Below are 26,970 nucleotides of genomic sequence, written 5' to 3' on the forward strand. Positions count from 1 at the left end.
TGGTTAGATGTAGGAAACAAAGGAAAAGAGCCATGGAAAGAATTCCCGTGTTTTTGGCCTGACGGCCGGATGGGTGGTCACACTGAATAGCACACACTGGAAGAGGATCCTGTTTGGAGGACAGGTGACATGTTGAATCTGACATGTCTTGTCTGCATGGAAGGTGGATGAGAAGAGCGGCTGGCACTATAGAGATTTGGAAGACGGGAGATGCCACTTGAAACCCTGGCCGTGTTAGTGGAGGGGCTTGTGTGGACAGAGCATGTGCAGGGAACAAGTAGCAGGAGGGGGCCAGGGAGGGTTCTGAGGCCCCTTCAAATGTCAGGAAAGCTCAGGTCAGGTAGAGGAAGAACACGTTGGTAATTGAGGAGAGGAAGAAAACCTGAAGATTAAGGTCTTCTAAGCCATTGTAAACAGGAATGTGTTTTGTATTAATTAGAATGATGTAGTCAACAGTGTTTTTGCTGAGAGGTCAAAGGTCCTCGTGGCCTTGACTGCCCAGGAGTGACCAGTCAGTGGCTGTTACTGGGCCTATTTTGAACGGCTGCCCATTGCTGTGTGATGTACTCACGTGTTCCTGTGTGATGCCAGTGTAGACAGAATCTGATGCTAATGTCTCTTCCAAGTGAAAGACATCACATATTAATTCCCGTTTTTAAGAAGCAAAGCTTCCCCCCCCTCAACACTCTCTACACAAACACAGACACAAAGCCTGTGCCAGATTTCCACGGTTTTTTTTTTTATCCATAGAAATGACATTTTAACTGACACATTAATCTTAATTGCAGATTTTTACAAAGGACTGTAGAATTTAGAATATGAGGAATTAATTTTTAAGTAAACAATTATACCAACATACAACTTGGAGGAAAAATAGATTTAGTGATTGATTTTGCTGACTATGGGATCATTTTTAACGTCAGCAGTCAGAAAATTTATCATTCACTGTCTCTGGTGCTGTCTTACGTGTTGGCTGTTGTGGTCTTGCCAAGCACCTGGCCTTCCTGGAGGTAGCTGTGTTTTAAGGATCCTGAGGGCACTGGCTACTGTCACTAAGCTACCTATTCCCCATCTTCCCTTACACTTATAGAATAAGAAAAGTATTTAAGTGAGACAAGTAGCATCTTTCTTCAAAGTACCAGCTTTAAAATTACCTTTTTGAAAGCCTTTTTTAAAAAAAAAAAAGAAAGAAATATTGTGGCATTTAACCATTATGAGGCATAATCAGAAATCCTCACTCTATACTTGCATATATTTTTAGACCATGTTTTCTCAGGGCCTATTGTCAAGATTCATAAATGCTTCTATCCCCGGGGCTTAAAACAAATTGTTATAAACTATGATTTGCAGATATCTTTGTTTTGCGGGGCAACGGTGTCCATCTTTCATGTTCTATCCAAAAGGACATGTTCTTGGTATGTTCAAACTATTAATGCAAAGTTTTTATTATTTTTACATGCATTTTTAATTTTATGAGTCATTCTGTGTATTATGTACTTTACGGTCGTTGCATTCAGAGGCATTTCAACTAGATTTATTTCTGGAAAAGTATTTCCCAGGAAAGTGTAGAATTATATGTGTTTCCTGCTGTGACACAATTTTGATTTCTTTTATATTTTCAGTAATAAAATATTATAAACTGAGCCTTATTTTTAAAAAGGTAGAACATGGAACTATATAGCTATTGTTAGGTAATAGTTAGATACCATTACAATCTTTAAATGGATTGCCATTAAGATTTTTAGATCTGCCTTCTCAATTTTAATAAACAATTAGAAAAATGAATATGACATTTTCCCTACAGAATGCTTTTTTTTTTGAAATGTCTCATATTCAAATTATTTTTATCCATATGAGTCTTATTATTACATCTTTTATTCTCAAAGTTCTCTGCTTCACTCTTTGAGTAGACTCCTGTTGATTTGTCAAAATTCCTTTGAGCATTATTTTTCTTGTGAGATGGACAAGATAGTAGAATTTCCCTACTATTTCCATTAAGTCTGGGCAGCAAAGGCAAAAGACCTCTTCTTTTAGAAGTGTCTTCCACCGTTGTCTACACAGGCAGCTGGTGGGTAGCTGTCTAATTAGAGAGAAAGCTCTTATTAACAGCCAGCATAATAGAAATCGCGAGAAGTCGTCTCTGCTCACCAACTGGAGAGGACCCAAATAGCATCAGAAACAATGGGGAGAAAATGAAAATCACTTCTGACTCATAGATTGTTGTTTTCCTCTTGTTTTCAACGCTGAATGTCTCCGTCAGCTGGAATGGCGCGTTGGCCTGGGTAGTTGGGACTGCATTTGGGTGTTTATTTTGAGTGGTCTCCACTGGTTCTGCTCTCACCCCCCCCCCCAGGAAGGCTGTTGACTCCACCCTGCCCCACGTTGGCCACCGCAGGTTGACTCTGAGAATACCAATCAGTTTCTGGGAACTGTTAAGACCAAATCAGTGAGGTGTTGATCTGAAGACGGGAGCATTTACAAAAACGTTGCAAAGAATATGTACTCTTCTTCTCTCGTTGGGAAGCTGGATATATGACAGAAAACACTCCTTCCTGCTCCTGTCTCCGTAACTAGATCTGTGTGAAATTGTTTTGATTGTGGCACAGACTGAAATATCTGTGGCTTAAACAAACCAGGGGGCACTTTTCCCTCCTTTAAGAGCAGTCTGGAGACTGGAAGTCCAAAGATCATTTGGTGGCCCCGGTGTTATCAGTGTATCTATCAAGTGTTTTCCATGTCACTATCTCCTTTTTATTCAACTATCCTTAAATTATATTTTATTGTTATTATTTTAAGTTGTGGTAAAATATACATATTTACTATCTTAACCATTTTTAAGTACATTTGGTGGCTTTATGTATATTCATATTGTGCCAACCATCAGCACCACCCAGAACTCTTCCATCTTACAGAACTGATTTTCTGCACCCCTTAATCATGAACTCCCCATTTCCCTCTTCCCCCACCCCTGGCAATGACCATTTTATTTTCTGTCTCTGTGAATCTGCTACCTCATTTAAGTGGAATCGTATGATATTTGTCTTTTTGTCACTGGTTGATTTTACTTCATATAATGTCCTCAAGGGTCGTCTGTGTTATGGCATATGTTGGAATTTCCTGCCTTTTAAGGTTGGATACTATTCCATCGTGTCTGTACACTTCTTTTTGTTTATCCATTCATCTGCTGGCAGACGTGGCTGTAATAATGCTGCTATGAACATGGATGTCTTAACATGTCTTCCCATTCTCAGTTGTCACCCCCTGTCCATCTTCTCAGCAGTCTGTGCCAGAAGAAGGAGGAAGGGGAGCCTTTTAGCTAAGTCAGCCTTTTTGTAAAGATCTTTTCCAGAAGTTCCAGTCATTAATTTCTATGAGCCAGGAATTAAGAATAACAATGATAATAAAATAGTTAATATTTATTGAGTGCTCATATGTACCAACACACAATGATGAATAATTCGTTTCTTCCTCACAATAAACATGTGAGAATGGTTGCATTTTACCCAAGAGGAATTTGAGACTCAGAGAGGTTAAATGGCCTGCCTGGCACAGCTGGGTTGCATGACTTTCCATTGTACAGCTAGTAAGAGGGGAAGCAGGGATTTGAACCCAGGATTCTGGCTCCAGAGGGCTTGTTCTTTGCTGTAGTTTTCAAGGGAGGCTGGGGAATGTAGTTTTATCTCAAGAAGTTGTATTTCCTTTCTCAACCAAATCGGGGTTCCACTAATAAGGAGAAAGAGGAGAATGGATATTGGGTAGCAACTTGCTGCACCTGCTGTGGAGTGTCTGCCCTGGGGACTGCCTCTCCACATCCCTGTTCTGAAGCCAGGTGGCCATAGGCTCTGAAATCCCAGCTGCTTCATAGCTCTGGGCTGCTGTCCACTCTCACTTCGTTGTGCCGGCCAAGACTAACCAGCACTGGCCAGTCCATTTTGGTTTAACCACAAGGAATGGAGTAGACCACAAATGATGGAAATGGTCATGATCTTCCAAACTGAGGTAGCCCAGCCTAGCTCCTTGGACATGGAGGGAGGGGTTGAATGTACAGATATTCTTTCTAGATAATAGTGTTTATTGTTCATTGAATGATGATTTCTGCCAGCAGTGTGCTACATGTTTTAAAACATTGGACCTTTGCTACTATTTTTTTATTGATAGTATTTTTATTATAATTTGATAGTGCCAGTTGTCACACGTTAAATAACCTGTATCTTTTTTATTTGGGGGTTAAGCTCTTTATCACAGTGTTCTAGTGTTCCTTGTACTGACATTGGTGTCTTTTTAATCTTCTGGTTTGTTTGTTTGTTTGTTTTAAAAGATGGGTTTTGCCATATTGATCCGGCTAGTCTCACACTCTCAGGTGATCCTTCGGAGTAGCATAGGAGTGTGTATGTGCCATGGCACCTGGCTCTCTTCTGGTTTTTACAGATATATCCCCAAAAGTATTCTTGTTCTAGTGTGCTAGACTGTGTCTTCTGAGACTTAGATGGTCATCTGCATTCAACCCTACCCATCTCAGTAGTATTTAGAAAGTACTGATATACATGGAGCATTAGTGGTGAAGATGGATTTGCCCACCACTGTCCTTTGCATCTTGTAATTTTTATCCTTTGTAAATAATGAAGGTAACCTGGTGACCTTAGTAGTTTGTCTTAAACCCAAGCCAAGTGGTTCTCAACCTCCATGGTTTTGTTCCCCCAGGGGATGTTTGTTAGCATCTGGTGACTTTGTTGGTTGTCACAAGTAGGAAAGAGGTCTTGCTGGAATCTAACAGCTGGAGGCTATAGATTAAAAGTCTTGTGATGCATAAGATAGCCTTCCACAACAAAAGATGACCTGGCCCCAAATCTCAGTAGTGCCAAGGGTGAACAACTAGGCCCAATCTCAGTTGCTTGTGGTTGACTTGTAATTGAGTTGTTGTTCTTCAGATAAGTTACCTGAATGCTCTGGAATTTTAATGTCTGTTTATTTTCATGTCCATTCATTAGCATTGTGTACTGATGGTTACTCTGTGTGGAGAAACACCACACCTTGCATTTTGGTGGATTTTAAGCATTCAAGTTGCATTCCTTATGTTTGAGTATTTTACAATCTAGTTTAAGATTCTTCCACAATAATCTTTTTAACAATTTATTTTCAGATGGAATTTTAGTGTAATAAATAGTGTCTGTTATTTCATGAGCTCTTCATGTGTGAATCATCATGAAGAACCTAGTCATTCCAGGAGGTTGAGGGAAAAGAATGAACTGTAGTAGAGAGAATTTGGGATTTAGAGTTTGAAACCCTCCTTGCCTAGAGTGGCCGTACCACCTCTGGCATGTAAGCATTGCCTCAGTTCCCTCATTGCTACTTCCTTCACATTTTAATTTTAATTCACATTTTAATTTTAAGAATTAAATGAAAGCCAGGCACAATGACTCACACCTACAAATCCAGTGCTTTAGGAGGCCAAGGCCAGAGGATTGCTTGAGGCCAGGAGTTTGAAAACAGCCTGGGCTACATAGCAAGAACCTATCTCTACCAAAAAAAAAAAAAAAAATTATGAAAATTAGCTAGGTGTGGTGGCACATGACTGTAGTCCCAGCTACTTAGGAAGCTGAGGCAGGAGGATCGCTTGAGCCCAGGAAGTTGAGGCTACATTGAGCTATGATCACACCACTGAACTCCAACCCTGGCAACAAAGCAAGACGCTGTCTTAGGGAGGTGAAAAAAAGAACTAAATGAAAGAATGCATATGGAACACTTTTGAAATTTGAAAGTGTTATACATCTGTCTACTCATGTTGTTTGTTAAGTTCTTTTCTCATGGGCTTTTCAGCCCTTAGTTGAATTATTCCTGGCTTATTTCTTCCCCAGAGATTCTGAGCTCCTTTGCTAAGAAAAGATATATGGGTTATTTGTTACCTTTTGGGATTTGTCTATATACTGTCCTCAATGAAGTGAGGTTTGCGAATACATCATGATTGTACACACTAGTTTAGACCAGACGGTTTCAAACTGCAGCCAGGGAAAGCAATAGTGATGTCCTATAAATGCAACTCCAGCTGGGGGGAGACTTGACAACGTAGACTGATTTTAGTGGCACTGCCTTCAGTTCTAGGATGCTGTCCTGGATAAACATGACATATGTTCCCAGAGCTCTACTCTTGGGGGCTGGTGACAGCCAGCGAGCCGTCTGGGGTCCCAGACCACACAGCAGGCCCTGCAGACGTGACAATTCTGAGAAGATGGAAATGAGATGGGATGAGAGGCATTCCAGGCCAGTGCACTCATCAACAAGTTCTATATTTGGACGTGCACTCAACTATTTGGTCAAATAAGGAAGAATGTGGTGGTTTGACATTTGTCAGATTTCACGTTCCCTTTCCCAGGAGGGACGTGCGGGTTGGAGATGATACAGTACACACATCCCCGCGTCCCCGTCTGTTGTCGCACCATTCCTGAAAGCACCTGGGGATTTTGCATCCTGATTTCTTAACCACGGTTGAGTCATAAATCGCAGGCAGGGCTGTGCAGCCCCATGAAGGCAAATCACAGTGCAGAAGAGGGAATAATCTATTCTGGGAAAGAGCCATTGCCACTTTTTGGTGCCTTACCATTATTTTCTGTATCTGTTAAACCCTGCAGGACCCAGGCGTGTTGCAAGGATTTTAACCAAATATGTGACTGTTAGTCCCTGTTCTTCAAAAGGGCCCTGTGACTCAAGTAGACAGTGAGTGTCTGGACCCTGGGTCAAGGAACCTGTCCCCTCTGCAGGAACCTACTTTTTCTTTGCTGTTCCGAGTCTGGTGTGGCCTCTAGTTCTTGCCAGTTTGCCCACAGAACTCTCTATTGCCCCCAAATGACACGTCAGCTCCCTCATGTGGAATCCAGATATGCAAATCGACTTAAAGATTAAAAAATGAAAATCTACACCTCCTAATTTACTCTGTAGAGAGTGTTCTCAAAGAAATGTGAATCAACAGAAATTGTTTCCTATCATCGACAGAAAAAAGTGCTGACACCTTAACTTTACAGATAATGAGATCTTTGGGGAAGTTTTCATCTTTTAAAGTTTCCAGGAGCTATACAAAAACTCTGAGGCTTCTTCCTACCCCCAAAAAACTTTAATGATCATATTATCTGTCTTTTCTTGATGGCTTTCATCTGCACTGTAAATATATAAGGAGAACAAAATATTTGAGGGTATTTCAACTGCTGTAACTCTTTTTGTAGGAGTCATTAAAACATATAATTTGAATCACAATGCATATTTAATTGAGAGTGGATATTTATAACTTGAAAAGATATCCTTACTGTTGTGCGTGTGTTTGCATTACCTTATAAGTATTTACAACCTGGATGCCAATTTACATATTAAAAAGGCAGATGGTAGCAGGAATTATTAGGATTAGCTTTGTTGCCAAATACTCCCTATTCTTTGTCATCCTAGCAAAAGCTGTGTAGTAAAAATCGCTTCTACCTTTTACTTTTTCTTCCTTCAATGCCCTTTTAAATGGTTGTGTTTTTGTGACTTAGGTCTCATTAGCATTTCTTACGGGGACTGCCTTCAGGGCAGTACCTCTTACTAAATTGTTCTGATGCTTTAGGAGAAGGAAAACCATGGTAACCAGATGTAGGGTATGATTATTTGCCTCTGACCTGGCAAAGTGTTGGGTTTAACAAAAGAAGCTTAATAGAAATGTTCAAATTGACCCTTCTCATCACTTGGGCTGCTCAGAGCTCAATCAATCTCTCATTATTATCAGAGTTATTCGAGCAAAGGCAGCAGTGATAGTATTTTTCATAATCACTTCTTGAGCCAAATGTAATTTGCAATTTGTAGTATTGTATTTTGAAACAATAATGCATTAAAATGAACAGAGCAAGAATTAGGAGTATCATAGTTAAGAAAGGATACGGAGAAGTAGTTGTGTGAGAGGCACTCTCAAAATCATTTTAAGTGGACATGGCTGATTTCAATGCCAAATTAAGCATTTAGCAAAATCAGAACTCTGTTTTTATTATGTTTAAGTATATATGTATGTACATACATATGTATATACTTTATAATAAATTCAATTTAGTTAAAGGGGAAACAAAAATAATTTGCACATTATTTGCTTTTGGGTATTTGGGGTTATTGGGTTAGTACGGTTTGATCACCTGTGTGGGTATGATTTGAAAATAGATATATCAAGCAAAGGTATATCTTTTTTTTACAAAGAGGAAATGTCTTTGCTGTAGAAATTCTGGCGTGTGGTTTGTGAACTAGCTGATGCCCCAAAAGCTTCACCATCATAATTAAGACATGCTTCCACTCATCCTCTCTCATTTCACCAATGGTTCTAAGCATAGATTATTAATATTATTTCAGTGATTTATATATTTACCTTATGTTTTGAAGGATTACTGTGTTTGCTTTTTTTCCTCCCTTAAGTCTTTATGTCTGAATCCCATTTTTTTGTTCGTGTTTTAGATCTTTGGAGTTTATGCTGATTCTTGTAAACTTGAGATGGATTCTGTGCTGGGTTCTCTCCCCACCCCCATTTTCAATTTCTCAATTATTGTTTTAATATTTCCTTGTTTCCTATCCTTCTAGGATTTCTGAAGTATCAGGTTACCAGGCATATCAGTACATCCTTGATTAGCTAACCCAGGCTTATGCCAGGGCTAGGAGTGCACTTATAAAGACATTTAATGGGAGGCCCGAAAAAGGTATGTTATCCATTAAGAGTACATTGCACATCTAAAGGCTCTTCTAGGTTGGTTAAGTAGAAGCTCTTTTTTCTGTTAAAAAAAAAAAAGTTACTTCTTTTTCCTTGGATGCCAAGCAACACAAATTTAGTTTATTAAATCTAATCAGACTGGCTCTGATGAAAACTGTACACAATCAAATAATGACTCTTAAGTTTGTGAATTTCCTTTTAAAGAGGACCTCTGCTAAACCCCACTGGCTTGAAACTGCATCCCATCTTACAAAAGCACTATCAAGTTGTCATGTACCCTTTCCTAAGGCTCCCTTCTCATTATTCTTGATTACCAAGATGCTTTTTTGCCTAAAGAGGAGCTTTCTGCTTTTCATAATCAGCCGCCTCTTCCCTGATTTCATCCTGCATTGCCACAATCTACTGCTGAGCAAATCAGTACGTTTTCAGGGTAGCGATTTTTTTAAAAATGTCACTAAAATATGTAAGATCCTGTACAGGAAGGACATATTAGGAGTGACGTATTTTTTCTTTCTTTTTTTTTTTTTTTAATTTGTAAAATGGAAGCCAGGTTACAAAAAATATGGCCAGAAACCATGAGTACATTATTACAAAAGATAAATGCATGTGGTGAATCCCTTGCTCTTTTACCTTCTGAATGGGTTTGGGCAGTTTGACATGCTTCTGCTGTTGCCTGGAGGTATTTGCATATGCCAATACAGACAATTTGGACATTTGGAGTGTCACTGTATTTAGAAATGTTGGCAGTGTCCTACGAATGGGTACATGGCAGTTTTTAGGATCCTTTTTGATGGTTAGGGGCAGATCTGGACCTTGCCTTCGAATTCCTGGCCTTCATAGACAAGTTCCATTCAGAAACAGTGTCCCCTGGACCTAATTCCTAATACAAGATCTATCTCATTGATTTAAACAAAGATTTTTTAGTCAACTGCTCTCAATATAAAAGCATATAGTGACCATCTTTGGTTCCTAAAGCTTTTGAGGAGTCTGGGTGTGGCGACAGGAGTCTTGGGTCTGAATTCTGGCTTTGCTACTTCCTTGCTGTATGAGCTGACAGATCATTAGATCAGGCTGTGCTTCCTGAGGCTTCTCCTAACATGAGGACAATGACACCAGCCTCACATGCTGGCTGTGGGAATCAGTGAGATAATGTTCATAATAAGAATTCAATAAATTCTAGTTAAATGTAATTAAATAATCAAAAGAGCATTCAACAGGTGTTCAATTATTGGTCTCACTTAGGAATTACACAAAGCAAACTTCATTGGTCTTGGAATTTTTCCTCCTGTTAGGAGTATCCAAGTTTAGACTCCCTGATATAAACTACCTGTGAGGTGACCTGAACTCTAGTCCTAATAACTTCAGTGGGACTTTTTACAGCTCCTCATAACTCCTGGGTATCAGCTTCCTTGTCTGTTCAATAAAGACATTTGGTCTAAGAGAATAATCTCTAATCTTTGATTTTCAGAAACATGTGAACATGAATCTTCAGTGCATATGGACAGGAGTGCAGTAGAACAGTTGACAAAGATATATGGCTAGATTTTTTTTCTTTAAATAAACTCTAGAGCAGTCACCTATTAGAGCTTTAAGCAAAAATAACTTCATAATTGTGTTAGAGACCAGAAAGTTGAACGTACATCAAGAATGTGGGGAAAAGTACCAGAATCAATTAGAAAACAAAAAGTTTTCTAGAGAAACTTGGACCAAAAACCATTTAGGAAAAGTATGACTCGAAGGACTCCAGAGTAATGATGTTAAAAGCTCATGGTTTTGCTTTGACTTGAGTGAAGAGTATGTTCCTGATCCTCGCAGAGGACTGAATTGGACCAGGGTACAGGGTATGCAGTTTGCATTTCGGGTTCTTGAGACTGGCTCACTGGGCAGCTGGTATCCCTCTAGGATCTTTAGGCAAATGACAGCATTATCACAGCAGCTGGTGGTCAAAGACAGGTTATGCAATGGCTACATGTGTCTTCCAGAAACTTCTGGAACATTCCAGAAAAAGAAAAATTCCTGAAGAAAAGGATAGTGTATCATGTAATAGTGCAAGTATGTAGAAATAAGCACAAAATGCAGGAAAAATATTGAATTAAATGACTATACTGAACACTCCAGATCCCAGGAGTCAGGTGGTGGGGGAGAATGTTGGCTTTTGGAAGCTGACACTGAATTCATATTTGATCCAATTTGAATTCGCTTCCCCAGCCAAGCAGTATCGCTTAACCTGCACATTTCTTAGGGTAAATAGACAAGTATTGTAGCAAAGTCCTTAGACATGGAGACCTTGGTAATTAGCACTGAGAAATACCAGATTTTCTAGGTTGACATTTCGGTAGGGTGTTTCTTTTTTTTTGAAGAAAATCTTATTTTAAAGAATATTCCTCCAAGCTTACAAGATAATTGGTTCTGAATATTCTGTTCATCTATTTTTAAATATGGCAGCAAATTTTTTGAGACTTCCTTTTTACTGTATCATGTTGTAAAACATATTAGGAGAAACCCTTTCATTAGAAAACCAATTATATTTCTATTTTATTTATAGTAGGATGCTGTGTGTTATCATTCACCATAATTTTTTTCTGAAGACTCCTAATTTTAGTAGCACTAGAAAGATTACATTTTAAATGGCAAAATAGTTCAGCAGTATTTGTACTGCAGCAAGAATTACATTGCTTTGCTAAAAACCTAACTGACGGTTTTAATAGCAAGGAAACTCTTAACAGTAGTCAATTTTTGATGACAGTTACTTCTATATGGAAACAAGAGAATTTGTTACTATCATTTGTTGTTTTATTTGTTGCTTTTTGCTTTCTCTATTTGTCAATAAGTGCACGTTTTGCCCATCATTCTTGATGGTAATGATATATACGGCCAATCTGGCAGACGGCAATGATTTCATCTGTAACGTGTCATAGTAAAACCCATTTAGCAGATTACTTTGAGATTACTTTAGCTGAATGAAAACATTGCTGTACTCTTTATGAAGAAAACCATATGTTTAAGAAATGTTACAATCAGTTCTACTCTGAATAAGACAGGGCTCAACACTGTATCTTTCTGTGAATGCCAACTTTAGTAGTTGTTGGCATTTTTTTCATTGCATGTTCTCTTCCAATACAGCGCTACCTCTATAATTTTTTTTGCTTCTGTATTTTTAAAGCTATTTTCCTCTTATTCCTCTATTACAAAAAAAAAAGTTTGTTTTCTCATGCTAGTATGTCCAGCGATATGACTAACAAATTCTTCCTGAAATGCCAGGGGAGGTGGCCACTTAACTTTCAACCTCACACCTGTTGGGTGGTGGAATTTTCTCTTTGAATGTTGTGTGAGTGAATCAGGGGGCAGTTTGCAAAATTCTGATTCTCTGCTGAGAATGGACATGCTTCCTGGACAGACCATTAGTGCAGTATTTCTTCAGCTATGCAGTTTCTTAGAAAGTGACCCATCTGATATTCATTCATGGCTTTTAAAAGATAATATAAAAAGAATGGATACCTTCCAAGTTTTTAAGCATCTTTCTATTAAATGATTGTCTTCATAAGTTGATTACTAATTTCAGTTATGAACTTGACTTTGAGATTATATGGATAGCTGAAATTTTTCAGTGAGATTCCCCTCTCCCAGTCTTTTCAGGAAGAATTAAGCAACTGTAAATTAAGAAGTCCACTAGAATATATTAGCAAACAGGGTGAATATGGACATAGACTTTTTTCTTTTTTACACTCTAGAATGGTTGGTACATTTTTTCACTTACTGTCTTTATTTTATTCTGTCAAACAGTTACAACTATGAGGGATCCATTTTTGCCTCAATTATAGAGTAATATACTGTGATTTTATGGTATGCCTTAAAGAAATCACATACTTTATTAACTAAAGCAAGTATTAAAAGAACTATCCAAAGACTAACCCATGGACATTTCATCAATGGTTTCTTTTCTTTATTTTTTTTTAATTTCAGAATATTATGGGGTACAAATGTTTTGGTTACATGGATTGCTTTTGTATTGCTTGAGTCAAAAGTTATAAGTGTGCCCATCTACCAGATACGTTAATTACATTTGTACCCACTAGCTATGATTTCATCCATTCCCCTCCCACTCACGTGATTTCTGTTGAGTTTTACTTCCATCTTTCTTTCTTTTTTCTTTTGTGCAATTGCAGTGATCTTCTAATTTCCAAATGATATTAAATTTTAGTAGATTTGCTTTAAAATTAATTGACAGCCAGTTTCAATTGGTATCTAGCAGTATACATAATTCTTAAAGGAATCATGGTGGTGGTATTTTAACTTTTTTCTGTTTTAACATTTTAAGAATGCTTTCCCTTCTTTATTTATAAACCCCTTTGCAAACATAGTGTTACTTTAATTAACATATGAGGTAGTCTCACATACACTTTAATTCGTGTGTAGAGAAGTAGTAGAAATTGGATTTGTATTAATAAAAAAATGACCTGTATTGCCAACTGGACCAATTCATTGAAAGATGATTTTTTTCTCTTTTATGTCAACTTTGGGCCCACCCTTTTCCTTTTCTCTTTTTGATATGAAATTGTCACCATATGCCAGATTTCCGGTTCCTCCTTAGAAAGAAATACTCAATATACTTTATATATTTATGAGTGCTTAGTTGTATAACTATCTATAAAAGATTGTTTTTTTGAAGCATCTGGTGACTGAATCACTACAGATGAATCTTCCTTGAGGATATAGAGGACATGTATTACAGGCAGCATGCCCTTTTATAGTGAAAAATAACAGAGCAGGGGAAAGTTCTGATACCAAGTTTGAGGTTTTTGAGATATTTTGGATGCCAGAATAATATTAGTGTTTCTTAAAGAGCGTTGAGTTCAGCACCCATCTGTAGAAGTTTGCGTGGGCTGTTTTGGAATCGTGCATCTGGTCCTCATGTTTGTTTTTTTTTTTTTTTTTTTTTCCTTTTTTTAAGCAGATTCTGACTTGTATTCATGTTTGTTTTTGATCAGATATAGATTTTGAAGTCAAAGATGCCACATTTGGTATTTGCTTTTCATAGGATGTAAGAGAGTATTTGATGTGAATGCCTTAAACCGCTCAATTTAATATGCGCAGAGTATTATGGCAGTGTAAATGATCCTTTGTACTTTAAACCTTGAAAACATGGCCTTGTTTGTCAGTTTTTAAACCATGATGAATGTTTCCAATAAGCCTGACTGTGAAAATAAAGAGCAATAGTTGTTTATGGAAAGATTATTAAATAGATGATTGTGGATTATCTTCTTGAGTCCTAAGAAAAAGCCACTGCAGTGCAGATCGCTCTTCTTCTAGCATCTGAAGTGTACTCAGCGCTTGGTCCTACCAAGGTGTTTGCTTGTTTAATAAGGAAAAACTGCAAGTCATGTTGTCTTTTTTTGTTTTTGTTTTGCCAAAATGAACATGGGTTTTGAGGACATTTTCCAAAAGAGATTTCTCTGGAAAGTTCTAAGTGAAAATGAACAAAATCTGACTAAAATACTAATCCTGACCCAAACTACTGACCACAGGAGACCTTTGGCGCTTGTTTTAAAGAAGCTCACATTCACTTCATTGACAGCATGCCACGCATTACCATACGCAAAAGAAAACTTGTTGTGTATATATTGACAAGTTAGAATTTCTTGTTATCTACAGGTTTGGCAAACATCGAAAAGATGACAAGATTGAGAAAACGGGTAAAATAAAAATACAGGAGACCCTGACATCAGAAGAGGAGAGGATACGAATGAAGCAGGAACAGGAGAGGTAGACTTCAGTTATTTGATTAAACCTCGTTAGAAAGAGGTTTCTTTTTTTAATTTCTGCTTTCTTTTTTTTTAGCATAAAGATTTTGCATTTAATTACTTTTTATATTTTCTGTGTTAATCCAAATACTGATGGTTGTAAATGAACATAATGTAAAAAACAATTAAAAAAAACCCCTTATATTCATTTGAGGCATCAGTGGATTTTAATGGTTTTAGTTAAGATGTTTTGCATAGGAGATAATGCAGCATACTAGATAAATAAATTAACATGAATGCTGAATTTACCCTTATTTAGTAAATCACAAAAAATATTTCAATCCTGTCTCATCCATCTATGAGTATGTAGTATATTCTAATAGTTTAAAAATACTCATCTGGAAACAAAACTCTTTGAAATTTTGAATCTCATTTTAAATATCTCGATTTATAATGAGAACACAGGAGGCTGTTGGTTTTTCTTTCAAACCCGGCCCATTTCTTGATTCTCCTTCTGTTTCACTATCACATATTGTGATGTTTACTACTTAAGTTTTATTCTATGTCTTCCAGAAAGGTTGTTATCTGTTGTTGAATCATTCTATGTTGAGAGCCCAAAGACCAATGGACCAATCGTTACTTTAAGCAGACACTTGAAAAACATTTTTAGAAGTGATTAGAATTTTTCTTATTATGATTCCAGGGCATGAGAAGGCCATCCCACACTTTGGTTATTAGGGTTTACAAGTGCACAGTGAGCTTCTCTGTATCATCACATTTCAGTTTCCAAATAACCACAGCAAGAGGCACCATACCTGTTTACTCTGATAATCTGAGATTTAAGTGAGTTTCTGGTACCTTGATCAAAGTTATAAAGCTAAAAGTTGTCCATAGCTAGGATGGTAGCCCAGCATCTTTGAGATGTACTTACCATAATTCTAGAGTCAGTATACTTTAGTCTTATACTTAATGAATGAAAAAACTAAAAATAGTATCCTACAATAGTTTTCCTCAAAAGAAATCAGTAGCAGGGCATGGTGACTTGTGCCTGTGGTCCCAGCTCATCAGGATGCTGAGATAGGAGGATCTCTGGAGCCCAGGAGTTCAAGACCAGCCTGGGCAACATAGTGAGACCCTATCTCAAAAAAATAAAAATAAAAAGAGAAAAAGATTAGTGTTTAGATATTTTTCCATTTATCTAATACCTTTGAGGGGTTTTTGTGTGTGTGTGTGTGTGTGTGTGTGTGTAGAATGGTTATTCTAATTTTCTGTTTGTAGCTTTCCAGGGTATAAAACATGTAAGTGGGAAAAATATAGATTTTTAATTTGTGATTCAAATCTGGATTTATTCTGCTGGTTCTTCCCCAATTTTTATTTTTTTAAAAAACCATCCCACCTTACTTTGTAGGACTCTTTATAATCCTTACCAAATTTGGGATCCCCAAACTTACTAATAAACTCAGTATTTTTAGGTCAGCGTGAACAGTGTTCCTTAGAGGCTTTTAATAACTTCAGAAGTATAAACATCTAAAAGAGTGTCTTGTACCTAAAGGAAGAGAATATGCCAGGTTAAATGTATGAACTCTGATTTATCCACAGGCAAATACGTAATGTAGTTAGCAATCTGAGTGATAGAAACATTATTCTCTCATATCTTGATACCTGCCAAAGGGGATAGCATCATTCATTCTTTGCCATTTTTCATATTCTAAATATTCCTGCTTTGCAGTTTAAGGTGGCTGCTGTGCTTCAATGTGGAATTTTATTCACGTTTTCTAAAATACTTTCATAATGCATAGTCAAATATTTCCAGCCAAACAATGATTTTTACATAATGGTTTCACTTGTGTTGTTAATTTGCCTAAGGCACAGTTCACTTCTCAGTTTTGCTTTTAATTTCCATCTTTGTACCTCTCATGATACAATACTTCTGGGAACTAGGTTGGTCACAATGAATTTACAATGTACAGGAGGCCTAGAATAAAAATCTTTTAGGGTCAAGGGACAAGTGAATGGTCCATTAAAAACATCAATTAGGCTCATAATTTAAGCAAATTATTATACTTTGTATTTCAATATTTTTTTTATTTTTATTTTTTTACCAAGGATCTGTTTTATTTAAACTCATCGATTTTGTAATAGAACAAGGGAATGCATAAGACTTACTGAACTCCACAAGGGGAGTGTGTTTATTGTTTGTTGTTTTGATGGGGCAAGCCTTTTTTGTATGTCCTTCTTTCTGTTCTGTCTCTGGTGTTTAACATTGCTCCTTTTGAGGATGGAAACTGCAACTTCTTTGGGAAAAAATTGACTGAAAGAATAAATAAAAACAAACCACTGCTTATATTCTCCTAACGGCCTTTCCCTCACTACTGACCACTAGGGAAGTATCTCCTAGAACATTATTTACCACTGTAGCTATTTGAGTTCCAAAAATTATTTTGGCCAATTCCATATAAAAATAGAAAACCTGACATTCCTTAGTTATGAGTAATGACATATCCACAAACCCAATGTTTTTTTTTGGGGTGGGGGCTCATGCACATCTGTGAAGCCTGAATATTACTCAGGATATAAATATTGAAGTATTAAAAGGACAATGAATAAAATTTAAAATGTTTTTCCTACAATATTAAGATCTATTTAAATGGTGAAAATAAATTAGATTTTTCTGAAAATGGGTCTAAGATTAAATTTGACCTCATTCTTGCCAACTTCCATTGCTTTCCATCCACTCGCTGCCCACACTAGGAGAGTAGGTCTCAAATAAGTCCTGTTCGGATGGGAGAAAAGGATGAGGAAGATCACCGTGTGGATCTTTCCTTTGTCTCTGCTAGTCCTGCCCTGCCACAAATGAGCCCGCGTGACTGCGATCTTCTTGGGAAGCAGGGAGTCTGGGGATGATGAGGTTCGCTGGTCCTGACATGCTATTTTGACTTCTCATTTTGAGCTCTGAACTCAAGTACCTTAGTCCTTCAGAGATGCTGTTGGCTACATCCAGGGTCAGCTGGGAAAGTGAACAAAGGCGTGAATTCAGTGCTTACTACCACTTGCAGTCTTTTGGTCGTGCCTGGGGGACAGCACCCTACTGGCTTGTTTCCACCACAAACTCAAAATAAAGCATGTTCAATTCAGTGATCTATGTAACTTCAGGCCCACTTATCTTCCATTATGAAACGTGGGTTTAGATTTCTCTCTTGACCAAGCATCAAAAGTAACATTTTAGCTTCTTTTTGTGTTTTCACTTCGGTGATACCTCCATGTATGTTAAAATGGTTGGGCATGAACATGGTGGCACAGGGGTTCCCAAACAGTGTTCAGCAGCAGAGAAAGGGTTCCCTGTACAAACAGGTTTGAGAAATATTTGTTCAAACCGATTTATGCATGGATTAATATCTCTATTGCATTATTTATCGAAACTCTAATGTACATTGTGCATCACCAAGATAAGAATAAAGAATCATCATTCTCCTCACCTATTTATTCACAAAACAGCCTCCCAAACCCTCACTTTTTGCTTTTTGTGGAGTACTAACATCTCTCAACATTCAGAGAGACTGGGGAAATACTGATGGTAAGTAAAGACCTCTGGCTTCTGGGTCAGCTGTATCCAGCTCACTCATCTAACTGGCTGTGAAACCAGAGCTGATTGTTCCACAGAACTGTGAGCAAGTTTAAAGTCTGTGTTGTAACCTGCCTCTACATACTTTTTGTGCTTATGAATCTTATGACTGCTCTTTCTTTTTCAATTTTCTCTTTCCCACACGTTTCTCAGCCATTTTAAGCTCTAATTCTAAATTTATTCTAATATTAAAACTACAGAAAATTTGGGGGGAAAAATCCATAAAATTAAAATCGGAAAACAAAAATGTATCTGTGTTAATACCACTGTGAACATCGTGGCCTCTGCTATCTAACCTTTTTTTTTTTTCTTATAAAATTTCCACATATGCATACTTTTAAAAAAGTTGGCATCTATTCTCTTTTTTATTCTTATTGCATTCTTATGTATTCTTAGAAAATCATGTTAAATGTTTTCTGGGACAAGGCCAGTCTGTATGAACAGAGGATGCATGGGAAAGAAGGAGAGAAAGAAGGAAAGGCAGGTCTGAAAGATGAAATATTAGCTGTGACATCTGGCCAAATTCCCCAACTCTGAAATAATATTTACCTCATATGCTATTCATTCTGTTAAATGAGATTTATAATGTTAACTGGCTTGTATTTTGTAGTTGCTCAGCAAATGAAAGCCAGGGCAATATTATTATCTGTATCTACATACGAAGTTGGGCTTGAAAATATCTGCAAGGGTACCGAATGCTTCCACTGGAGACATGAAAAAGTTAATGAATTTCTTATGAAATCCTCCTTCCGTATATGAGGGATATTTATAAATCTGCTAAGGAAATATATGATTTGAAACCTCCCATTATTCAATGTTATAAGTACCCTTCAAAATCTCGTTTTTTCATTACTAGACCATTTGAACTATCTGTTTCCTTAGGTCATACGTTCGTTCCCAGTTCTTGGTGTATCACTTTGCAAATATTTACATCAACATTTCTGCATACAATTTTCATTCATTGGCCTTCTCTCTTTCTAGTTTTTGAGTAATTTTTTAATAAATTTTTTTTGTGGTCTCAGTTGGTAAGATCTTTTTTAGCAGGTAATATTAATATATGTTTGTTTTCTAAAAATTAACTATTTGATGGAACATATTTTTTTTCTGTCCTCTATCAGCATTTTTTCATAGTTTCTCAGGCCTCTTGAATCCCTTAGAAAAGTCAACTCTAAGCAGTAAGTTTCAAGGTTTTTTGTTTTTTTTTTTTTAATTTTTATGCAGGTGACCAAGAATTTTTAAGAATCGTTAAATTGCTTTGTAGAAGTTCATTGCTTAGATGAATATTTGGGGGAATTAAGCTTAGGGCATACCGTGCATTTGAAGCTGAGTTTATTGACCGAGACTGCAAGTGAAGTAGGAAAATGCAGTTTGATTTCTGATGAACACTGTCCTCGATATAGCTGGCATTGGAGCATCTCTTTGCATTGGAAAGAATTGTAGTTGCTTTGATACCTGTGAAAACCTGAACAGTAGTGAGGTTCTGTGTGTGATTTGGTTAGTGAGATATTCTAGTGTTTTATTAGTCAACATAAAAGAGAAGTTTTTTGTTGTTTCACAATATGTTAAATATACAAGATGATAGTATAAAATATTTTAAAATTATTGTTATAATAATCTTGTTTCCTCTCTCAGGGACCTTTGTTAAGAGAGAGAAAAGATTTAAAACATGCTAATGTTAAAAAATTGATATGCTAAATGAGCAATTGTCAAAATAGGTGACTGCTTAGCTTTGGGAAGGGGAGAAATTGGTGGGGCTGTAATTAGTAAAGACTACTTCCTAGAGAGGGCAGTTTTCGGGGCTAGATCTAGTTCCCAAGAAGGTGTACACTGGAAAAATGATACACTCGCATTCACTCTCCCTCCCCTGAGCACAAGGGCTCAAGGAAAGAGGCATGTTTTTTAACTGCCTGGATTCTTTGAAAATTGTGATTGTATTAGTGGTCAGTAGTATCCCTGTAAATGCTTTGATCTCTTTTCAACTTTTAACCATTTTATATTTTAAAACTGATAACATCTCATTTTAGCATTAAGGGCTGCAGTTTTAACTTACCCCCTCACCTATAGTAAGAGGGACCATTATGTATTTCAACAGCTTGCATTCTTCCCTGGAATTGGAACTGTACCTTCAAAGCAGTTGTTCTCACTCAACAAAAAAAATTTTTTTTTTGGACCCATTTAGACCATGGAAATTCGTTTTTCTTAGTCAACTTTGACCCTAACATTACAAACATATTTAAAGTCCCACTTAAAGTTGGAACCGTTTTCAGAGTAAGAAATTGAGTGGAATCGTGTCCCTCCTTGGGGAATTCAGCATAGATAGCAAATTAGCAACATACATGCTATTAGGTGGCAGTTGTTGGAGTCACCGAACAGGAGAGTAAGCTAACAGATTTATAGGTTGAGACACAGTGTTTCTGAAGTCTGCCATCTGCTGACGTCTTTTGAGGGGCAAACAAAGCATTCAATCAGTCAACTGAAAACTGCCTTCAAACAGACTGTTCGAATGGGTGCAAAAATATAGTTAGATACAAAGAACGATATATGATAGCACAACAAAGTAACTGTAGTCAATAATAAATTATGGTATACTTTAAAACAACTAAGAGATGGAACTGGAATGTTCCTAACACGAAGAAATGGTAAGTCCATGATGTGCTGGATACTCCAGTTAGCCTGATTTGATGTTATCCGTTATATGCCTGTATTAAAACATCATGTACCCCATAAATATATATAATTATTATGTACCTATAATCATTAAAAATTTTTTAAAAAGACTGTTCCTTCTAGTTGTCTTGTAGCTTAAATTTCATTCTGCCATGAATATAGGTTTTATTTGATGAATTTTTGTAATAATTTCTAGAGAGGGGAAATACTGTTGAGTAAAGATCCACAAAATTCTGTTTTCAGAATGAGGCTTCTGGATGGCATTGCAATAAGTTGGGAGTGGAATGTTTCCCAAAAGAGTTGATTGCAAGGTCTGGAACAATGTTTTGAAAATAGTTAACAGCTATCTAATATGTAGTGATCTGAAATTTATTAAAAATTTCTTTTTCTATTAAATTAATATTAGTATAGTCTATCTTCTGTGGACGTTAACAGCATTTTTTATTAAAAGCATTCAAGGTCAATTTCTATTTCTCATTGTCTTTTAAAAAAAATGCACCATGGGTGGTTCTACATATTGAAACTTCATCATAGCTTTGGAGAGAATGGTATTTGGTATATAACTGTGTTACTTAAATACACCATTGATTTTCCATCCTATGAAGTTGGTCATTCACTTGTCATTTTCATGCCCGGTACCTTTTCTGGGTATCTAAAGACAATAATAGTCATAAAAAATTTCTTTCCATCTTATTCTACTGCAATTAATGCTAAAAGCCATTTATTGTAAAAGCAAAAATACTCATGAATAGAAATGTTACAAAAACAGAAGTCTTGTGTGTTTTATCTTCTTCATACATCATCCATTTTAATTAGAGAAGAGGGTGGTGAACACTGTGACAAGAGTCTGGAATTAAAATCATTAATTGATGTCAAGCTGAAGAGAGACTGTTAGCATGAATTTAGTGACAGCAGGAAAGAAATTAACCTTATTACTTTATTTAGTATATTACATTATTTTGTGTATTGTTTTCTGTGCAGGTTCACGGTAATCTCATTATCATAATGGAAAAGACTTTTTATTACAAAAAGGAAAGGTGTGAATATGTATGTTTGAACATAAATGGAAATGATCAATTCTTTATATGCTAACTTTCAGAAAACTTGATAAAAAGTTTGAATTGTTGTTTCAATTTTTTTTCCAATTTGCAAGGGCAGGGAAAGAGGGCATACTGTTGTCCATCAATGTCAGATGGAGCAGCTGCCTGTGATAATTTAAACCTCAGAATAGTTCTCTTGTTTAGAATGAGGAAGGACTTACTGAAACGCTTAAAGCAATAGTCATGTATTTCTTTTGCTGAGTTTTGGACTTAATCAGTTACTTCTGTCATTGTTGAGGCCTGGCTCAAGATAAATGAAATGAATAATACTGAACAACAACCTGACTGTTCAGATAAACTAATGACTCTTGCATCTTAGAGATAAATTTGTGACCTCAGGGTCACAATAAAAGAATAAAGGGGGTGTCCTTTTATAGCATCGGCCATCTGGAACCATTAAGGGCTCAACTGCAAGATACTATCTTTTTTTAAAAGTTTCCTTAAGAAACCATGCTATTTTTATTAGGACACCAAAAATGTTTTCTCTCTTGAGCCAAATATTTTTTTTTTCTAAAATAAGTTTCTCCATGAAGGATAAAAATATGTAATGTGTAAATATAACCTTTTGGTTGTGTTACAAAGTCTATTTTCTCTCTCTGTAGTAAGACATTCAAATATAAAAGAGCATGATAAAATAATCTGTCCTTTGTTAATTTTGCTTGTGAATTGTCACTAAAATGTAGAAAAACCACAGTGCATTGGTAGTTTTTAAAATCTACTTTCCAGTGCCATTTGCACAGCAAACTTCTTTGACATCAATTTCCAGAATGAACTTTAAAGTGCACATTAGTAACCAGATTCGTTATTATCCTTTTGCAGCCCTGGTCCTATCTTTGTGGGCCACAGGTATGCTGTAGTTTTATTGTAAGGTCTTCATCACCAAGGTAAGCTGCCAGGGTGGAAAGCAATGGTGCAAACAGCTTTCAGAACTCTGGGGATAAAATGCATTGGTGATGACAAGATAAACAATAAAAATGTAATTTCTTATATTATTGGGGCTGAAAAAAGAAAATCAGTGCTTTTAAAGGGTACTGTGGATGGGGCTGTAATGTTTATTAGGTTCAGTGATTGGTGGCAATTAGTCATAATGTACAAATTTGGGTAAAAGAAAGCAATTGAGATCTGGGCTTTGTGAATAGAACTTCATGCTGCTGAGAAATCGACTTGTTAGAAATTGGACCCCCGTTACAAACATGCAGTTAGCTGGAAGAAATAAGCTTTAATGTTCAATAGTAGAATAGGGTGACTATAGTTAGCAAAAATGTATGTTTCAAAGTATTTTAACTACAAGAGAGGATTTGGAATGTTACCAACACAGAGGGATGGTTAATACTGGAGGTAACAGATAACCCAGATACTCTGGCTTGATCATTACCCATTCTGTGTATCTAATAAATGTACTGCATACAAAAGTAAAATACTTTGCATCCATTAAAAAAAACTGCGATTACAAAGAATATGGTACACATAAGCACGTATTTGTTTTTTGCCAAACTCCAAACTGAATTATCTTATTAGAACACTGTTAATAAAGATGTAAGAGGCATCACCCAATTTCTAAAATTCACTATCATGTGCCTCAAATGTTAATGGAAATCTCTGATTTAACATATTAAGAATAACAGTTGAGTTTCTTATTAAAAGAAAAAGAAATTGATCCTCTAGTGAACCTTATTTTCTGTGTAATTTGGAACAAGAGGACATTCAAATCCAGGACCCATCAATAATGTCATAAAACTGGTGTGCGAGTAGTTTGGGGAGATTATTTACGCTTATGTCTCCCTTGAGAGGTGGTTGTTCATATTCTCTTTCTGATGTCTTTCTTAAAAGGACTGTACTTTCTGACATAAGTAAGCTGAATTATCTTCACTTTGAATGAATTGAGCTTCATATATTATAGGGTTTAGTCATTTATAAATTAATCTAAGTCACTCCCTTTGATTTTTCAGAGATTCTCCAAATTCAGAACTTTCAGCTTTATATTTATACCTGTTATATTCCTCCAAATTTCTTCAGGTTCTCAAACTTCAGGACTTATGTGAATGCCTGGTCATCCTGTATATTGCCTGTGTTTAAGTGATTGTCTCATGGTGACCAAATTTAGTAGTGAAGTTTGTCAGATAAGTGCTCAAATATCCCATTGAGTTAAAGACCACATTTTCCTCTTTCTGTTATTTTTTTTTTTCTGGCTGAATCCAATGTCAAAAAGACAGTATGGTGCAAAGAATAGAATTATCCCTCAACTTATATGAATTTTCCAGCATGGATATCTAGCATTTAGTGGTAACTTGCTTTTATAATAGCATCCTTGACTGTCATAATTGCTCTTAAATGGATAAATGGAGTATAATAGAAAATCTAACATTAGAATTTGAGTTGCTAGTTCTCTTGTGGGTATTCCATCTGTGGAACTTATTAGAATCTAGGACAACCGTTGATTCTAATTGTTAAAAATTTTCTAACTTTCCAGTATTATGAGCCAAGAAAGTCATTTGTTCTCAATTCAGGAAATAAGTTCCTCCTAGTGAGTTTTGGGGAACATGAGAAGCATTTTTTATTGCCCCAGTGGCTGAGAACACTACTTGATCTCATGTGGCTTGGACCAGTTGTGCTAGAAGTCCTTTCTCAAATAGAAGCCCCTTCTCAAATATTACTGGACCCTGTTGAGAAACAGTGAGCTAGGTGAGGCAGCTGAATTTACGTCTGTTTTATAGCTGGGAAAGGAGAAAAATTAGAGAAATTTGACCCTCTGGGTCCAAACTTTAGAAAACAAGACTGGAGTGATAGGCTAGATGTAAGCGATACGGGAGAAAAATGCAAATTTTGCTTGGAATGCTATGTGACAATTTTTAAAATTGTTTTCTAAAACTTTATTTGGAAATAATTTTAGAGTCACAGGAAGTTGCAAAGCTAGTACAGAGAGGTTGTGGGTACCTTTCATCTAGTTCTCCCCCAGTGGTTTCAACCTACATATCTATAGTATGACATCAAACCGGGAGATTGGCATCGGTACAGGTGTGTGTACAGTTCCGTGCCAGCTTATCTCGTGTGTAGATTGAGGCAACCGCCACTGCAGTCGAGGCGCACAGCTGTTCCATCTCACACAGACCTTCCTCACACCCCTGTGCTCCCACCATAGCCAGCCCTGACAACCACTCATCTGTTCACCATCTCTTATGACTTTGGTCATTTTGAGAACATTATCTAAATGGAATCATAAAGTATATGACCTTTTGAGATTAAAAGGGGTCTTTAGATCAAAAGGATAGTGATGGGGTCTCGCTCTTGCTCAGGCTGGTCTTGAACTCCTGAGTTCAAGCGATCCTCCCACCTTGGTCTCCCAGAGTGCTAGGATTACAGGTGTGAGGAACCGTGCCTGGCCAAGTTTTTTTGTTTGTTTTTTGTTTTTTTGGTACATTCTGAATATGAGTCCTTTGTCAGATATGTGCTTTGCAAATATTTTTTTTTCTTGTCTGTGGTCTTGTGTTTTCATCTGATTTTTAAAATTTTGATAATGTCCATTTTATACATTTTTAAAATTTTATAGACAGTGCTTTTGGTATCATTTCTGAAAATTCTTCACCAAGCACTAGTTCCTAAACATATCGTTCCGTTTTTTTCTTTTCAAGTTTTATAGCTTTACATTTTAACTTATGATCTTTTTTGAGTTAATTTTTTATGAGGTATAAAGTTTGAGGTTTTCGTGTGTTTTTTGTTGTTGTTGTTATTTTGCCTATAGATATTAAATTGCTCCTGCACCATTGGTTGATAAAACTATTCCATTGAATTGTTTTTCACATTGTGAGCAATCAGTTGGCCGTGCTTGTTGGCTGTTTCTGGGTTCTTTATTCTGTGCCATTGATCTATGTGTCTGTCCTTCCACAAATACCACACGTGTAGATTACTGTAACTGTATTATAAATCTCACATTTGGGGGGCATGCTATCTGGAGTAGGGGCCTGCTTGTTGGGGGGTGCAAAGGCAGTTTATATAACTAAAGTGTTTGTACTTCTGTACTACTCTGACATAAAAAATTAAATTGAGAAAATCTTGCAATCTGAAAGTCTGATTGCTACTATTTTATTGTTCTTTTTCACAATTGTTTAACTATTCTGTCTTTTGCTTTTCCAAATGAAATTTAAAATAACTTTGTCAATAGCTACAAAAGTCTTGCTGGAATTTTTATAGGAATTTCATTAGACCTGTGTATCAATTTGGGGAGAATTGACTTTTAGATCTTTTTTGATTTCTTTTAGTAGTATTTTGTAGTTTTCAGCATACAAGTCCTAGCCATGTTTTTTTAGATTTCCATCTGGGTATTTTTATACCTATCTATAAGCCGACCTTTATATTTGTATCTGTGTATTTTTTAGGGATTGTAAATGATATTGCATTTTTAATTTCAGTGTCTGTGTGTTCCTTGCAGCATATGGGAAATACAATAGATTTGTATATGTTAATCTTATATCCTGTGACCTTACTTTTTAGTTCTATGAGGTTTTTGCAGATTCTTTGGAATTTTCTATGTAGACCATTATGTCCTCTGCAAATGAGAAGCATTTTTTCCCTTTCTGGTCTGTGTGCCTTTTATTTCCTTTTCTAGAACTTCCAGCACTGTGTGGAATTACAGTGGTGGGGGCACACCCTTCCCTTGATGTTAGAGAAAGCATTCAGTCTGTCTCCATAATGTATGATGGAACCTGTAGGTTTTTGGTTAGGGTCTGCATCAAATGTAGAAAGTTCCACACTATTCCTAATTTTATGAGGGTTTTTGTCATGAAGGGTGTTAAATTTTGTCAAATGCTTTTCTGCCTCAGTTGATATAATCATGTGACTTTTCTTCTTTGGTCTGTTAATATGGTGTATTACAGCATTGATTTTTGAATAATATACCAAGCTTGAATTTCTGCAATAAACACTCTTTGATCTTGGTGTATCATTCCCTTTATATATTGCTAAATTCTGTTTACTAATATTTCATTAAGGATTTTTGCTTTTATATTCATGAGGAATGTTTGCCTATAGTTTTTTTTTTTTTATTTTTTATGCTGTCTTTATCTGGTTTGGCATCTTTTCTGGATTCTCTTGAATATATATTAATATTTATGTGTTTCTGCTAGCAGATGTCTACTT

General features: G+C 36.4%; 1 protein-coding gene across 18 annotated transcripts in view; it reads left to right on the top strand.

Moving 5' to 3' along the window:
• PARD3 (par-3 family cell polarity regulator) overlaps positions 1 to 26,970 on the top strand; it is a 575,331-nt gene that overhangs the window by 414,157 nt on the left and 134,204 nt on the right. For 15 of the 18 annotated variants that reach the window (XM_075997631.1, XM_075997634.1, XM_075997636.1 and 12 more), the window contains one exon: positions 14,360 to 14,470. The exons of the other annotated variants lie outside the window; for them this stretch is intronic. In XM_075997631.1, the coding sequence (XP_075853746.1) occupies positions 14,360 to 14,470 (111 nt within the window). The remainder of the gene's footprint in view (positions 1 to 14,359; positions 14,471 to 26,970) is intronic. 18 annotated transcript variants of the gene reach the window in all.

The sequence above is a fragment of the Microcebus murinus genome, chromosome 25 (assembly GCF_040939455.1).
Source record: "Microcebus murinus isolate Inina chromosome 25, M.murinus_Inina_mat1.0, whole genome shotgun sequence".
NCBI lineage: Eukaryota > Metazoa > Chordata > Mammalia > Primates > Cheirogaleidae > Microcebus > Microcebus murinus.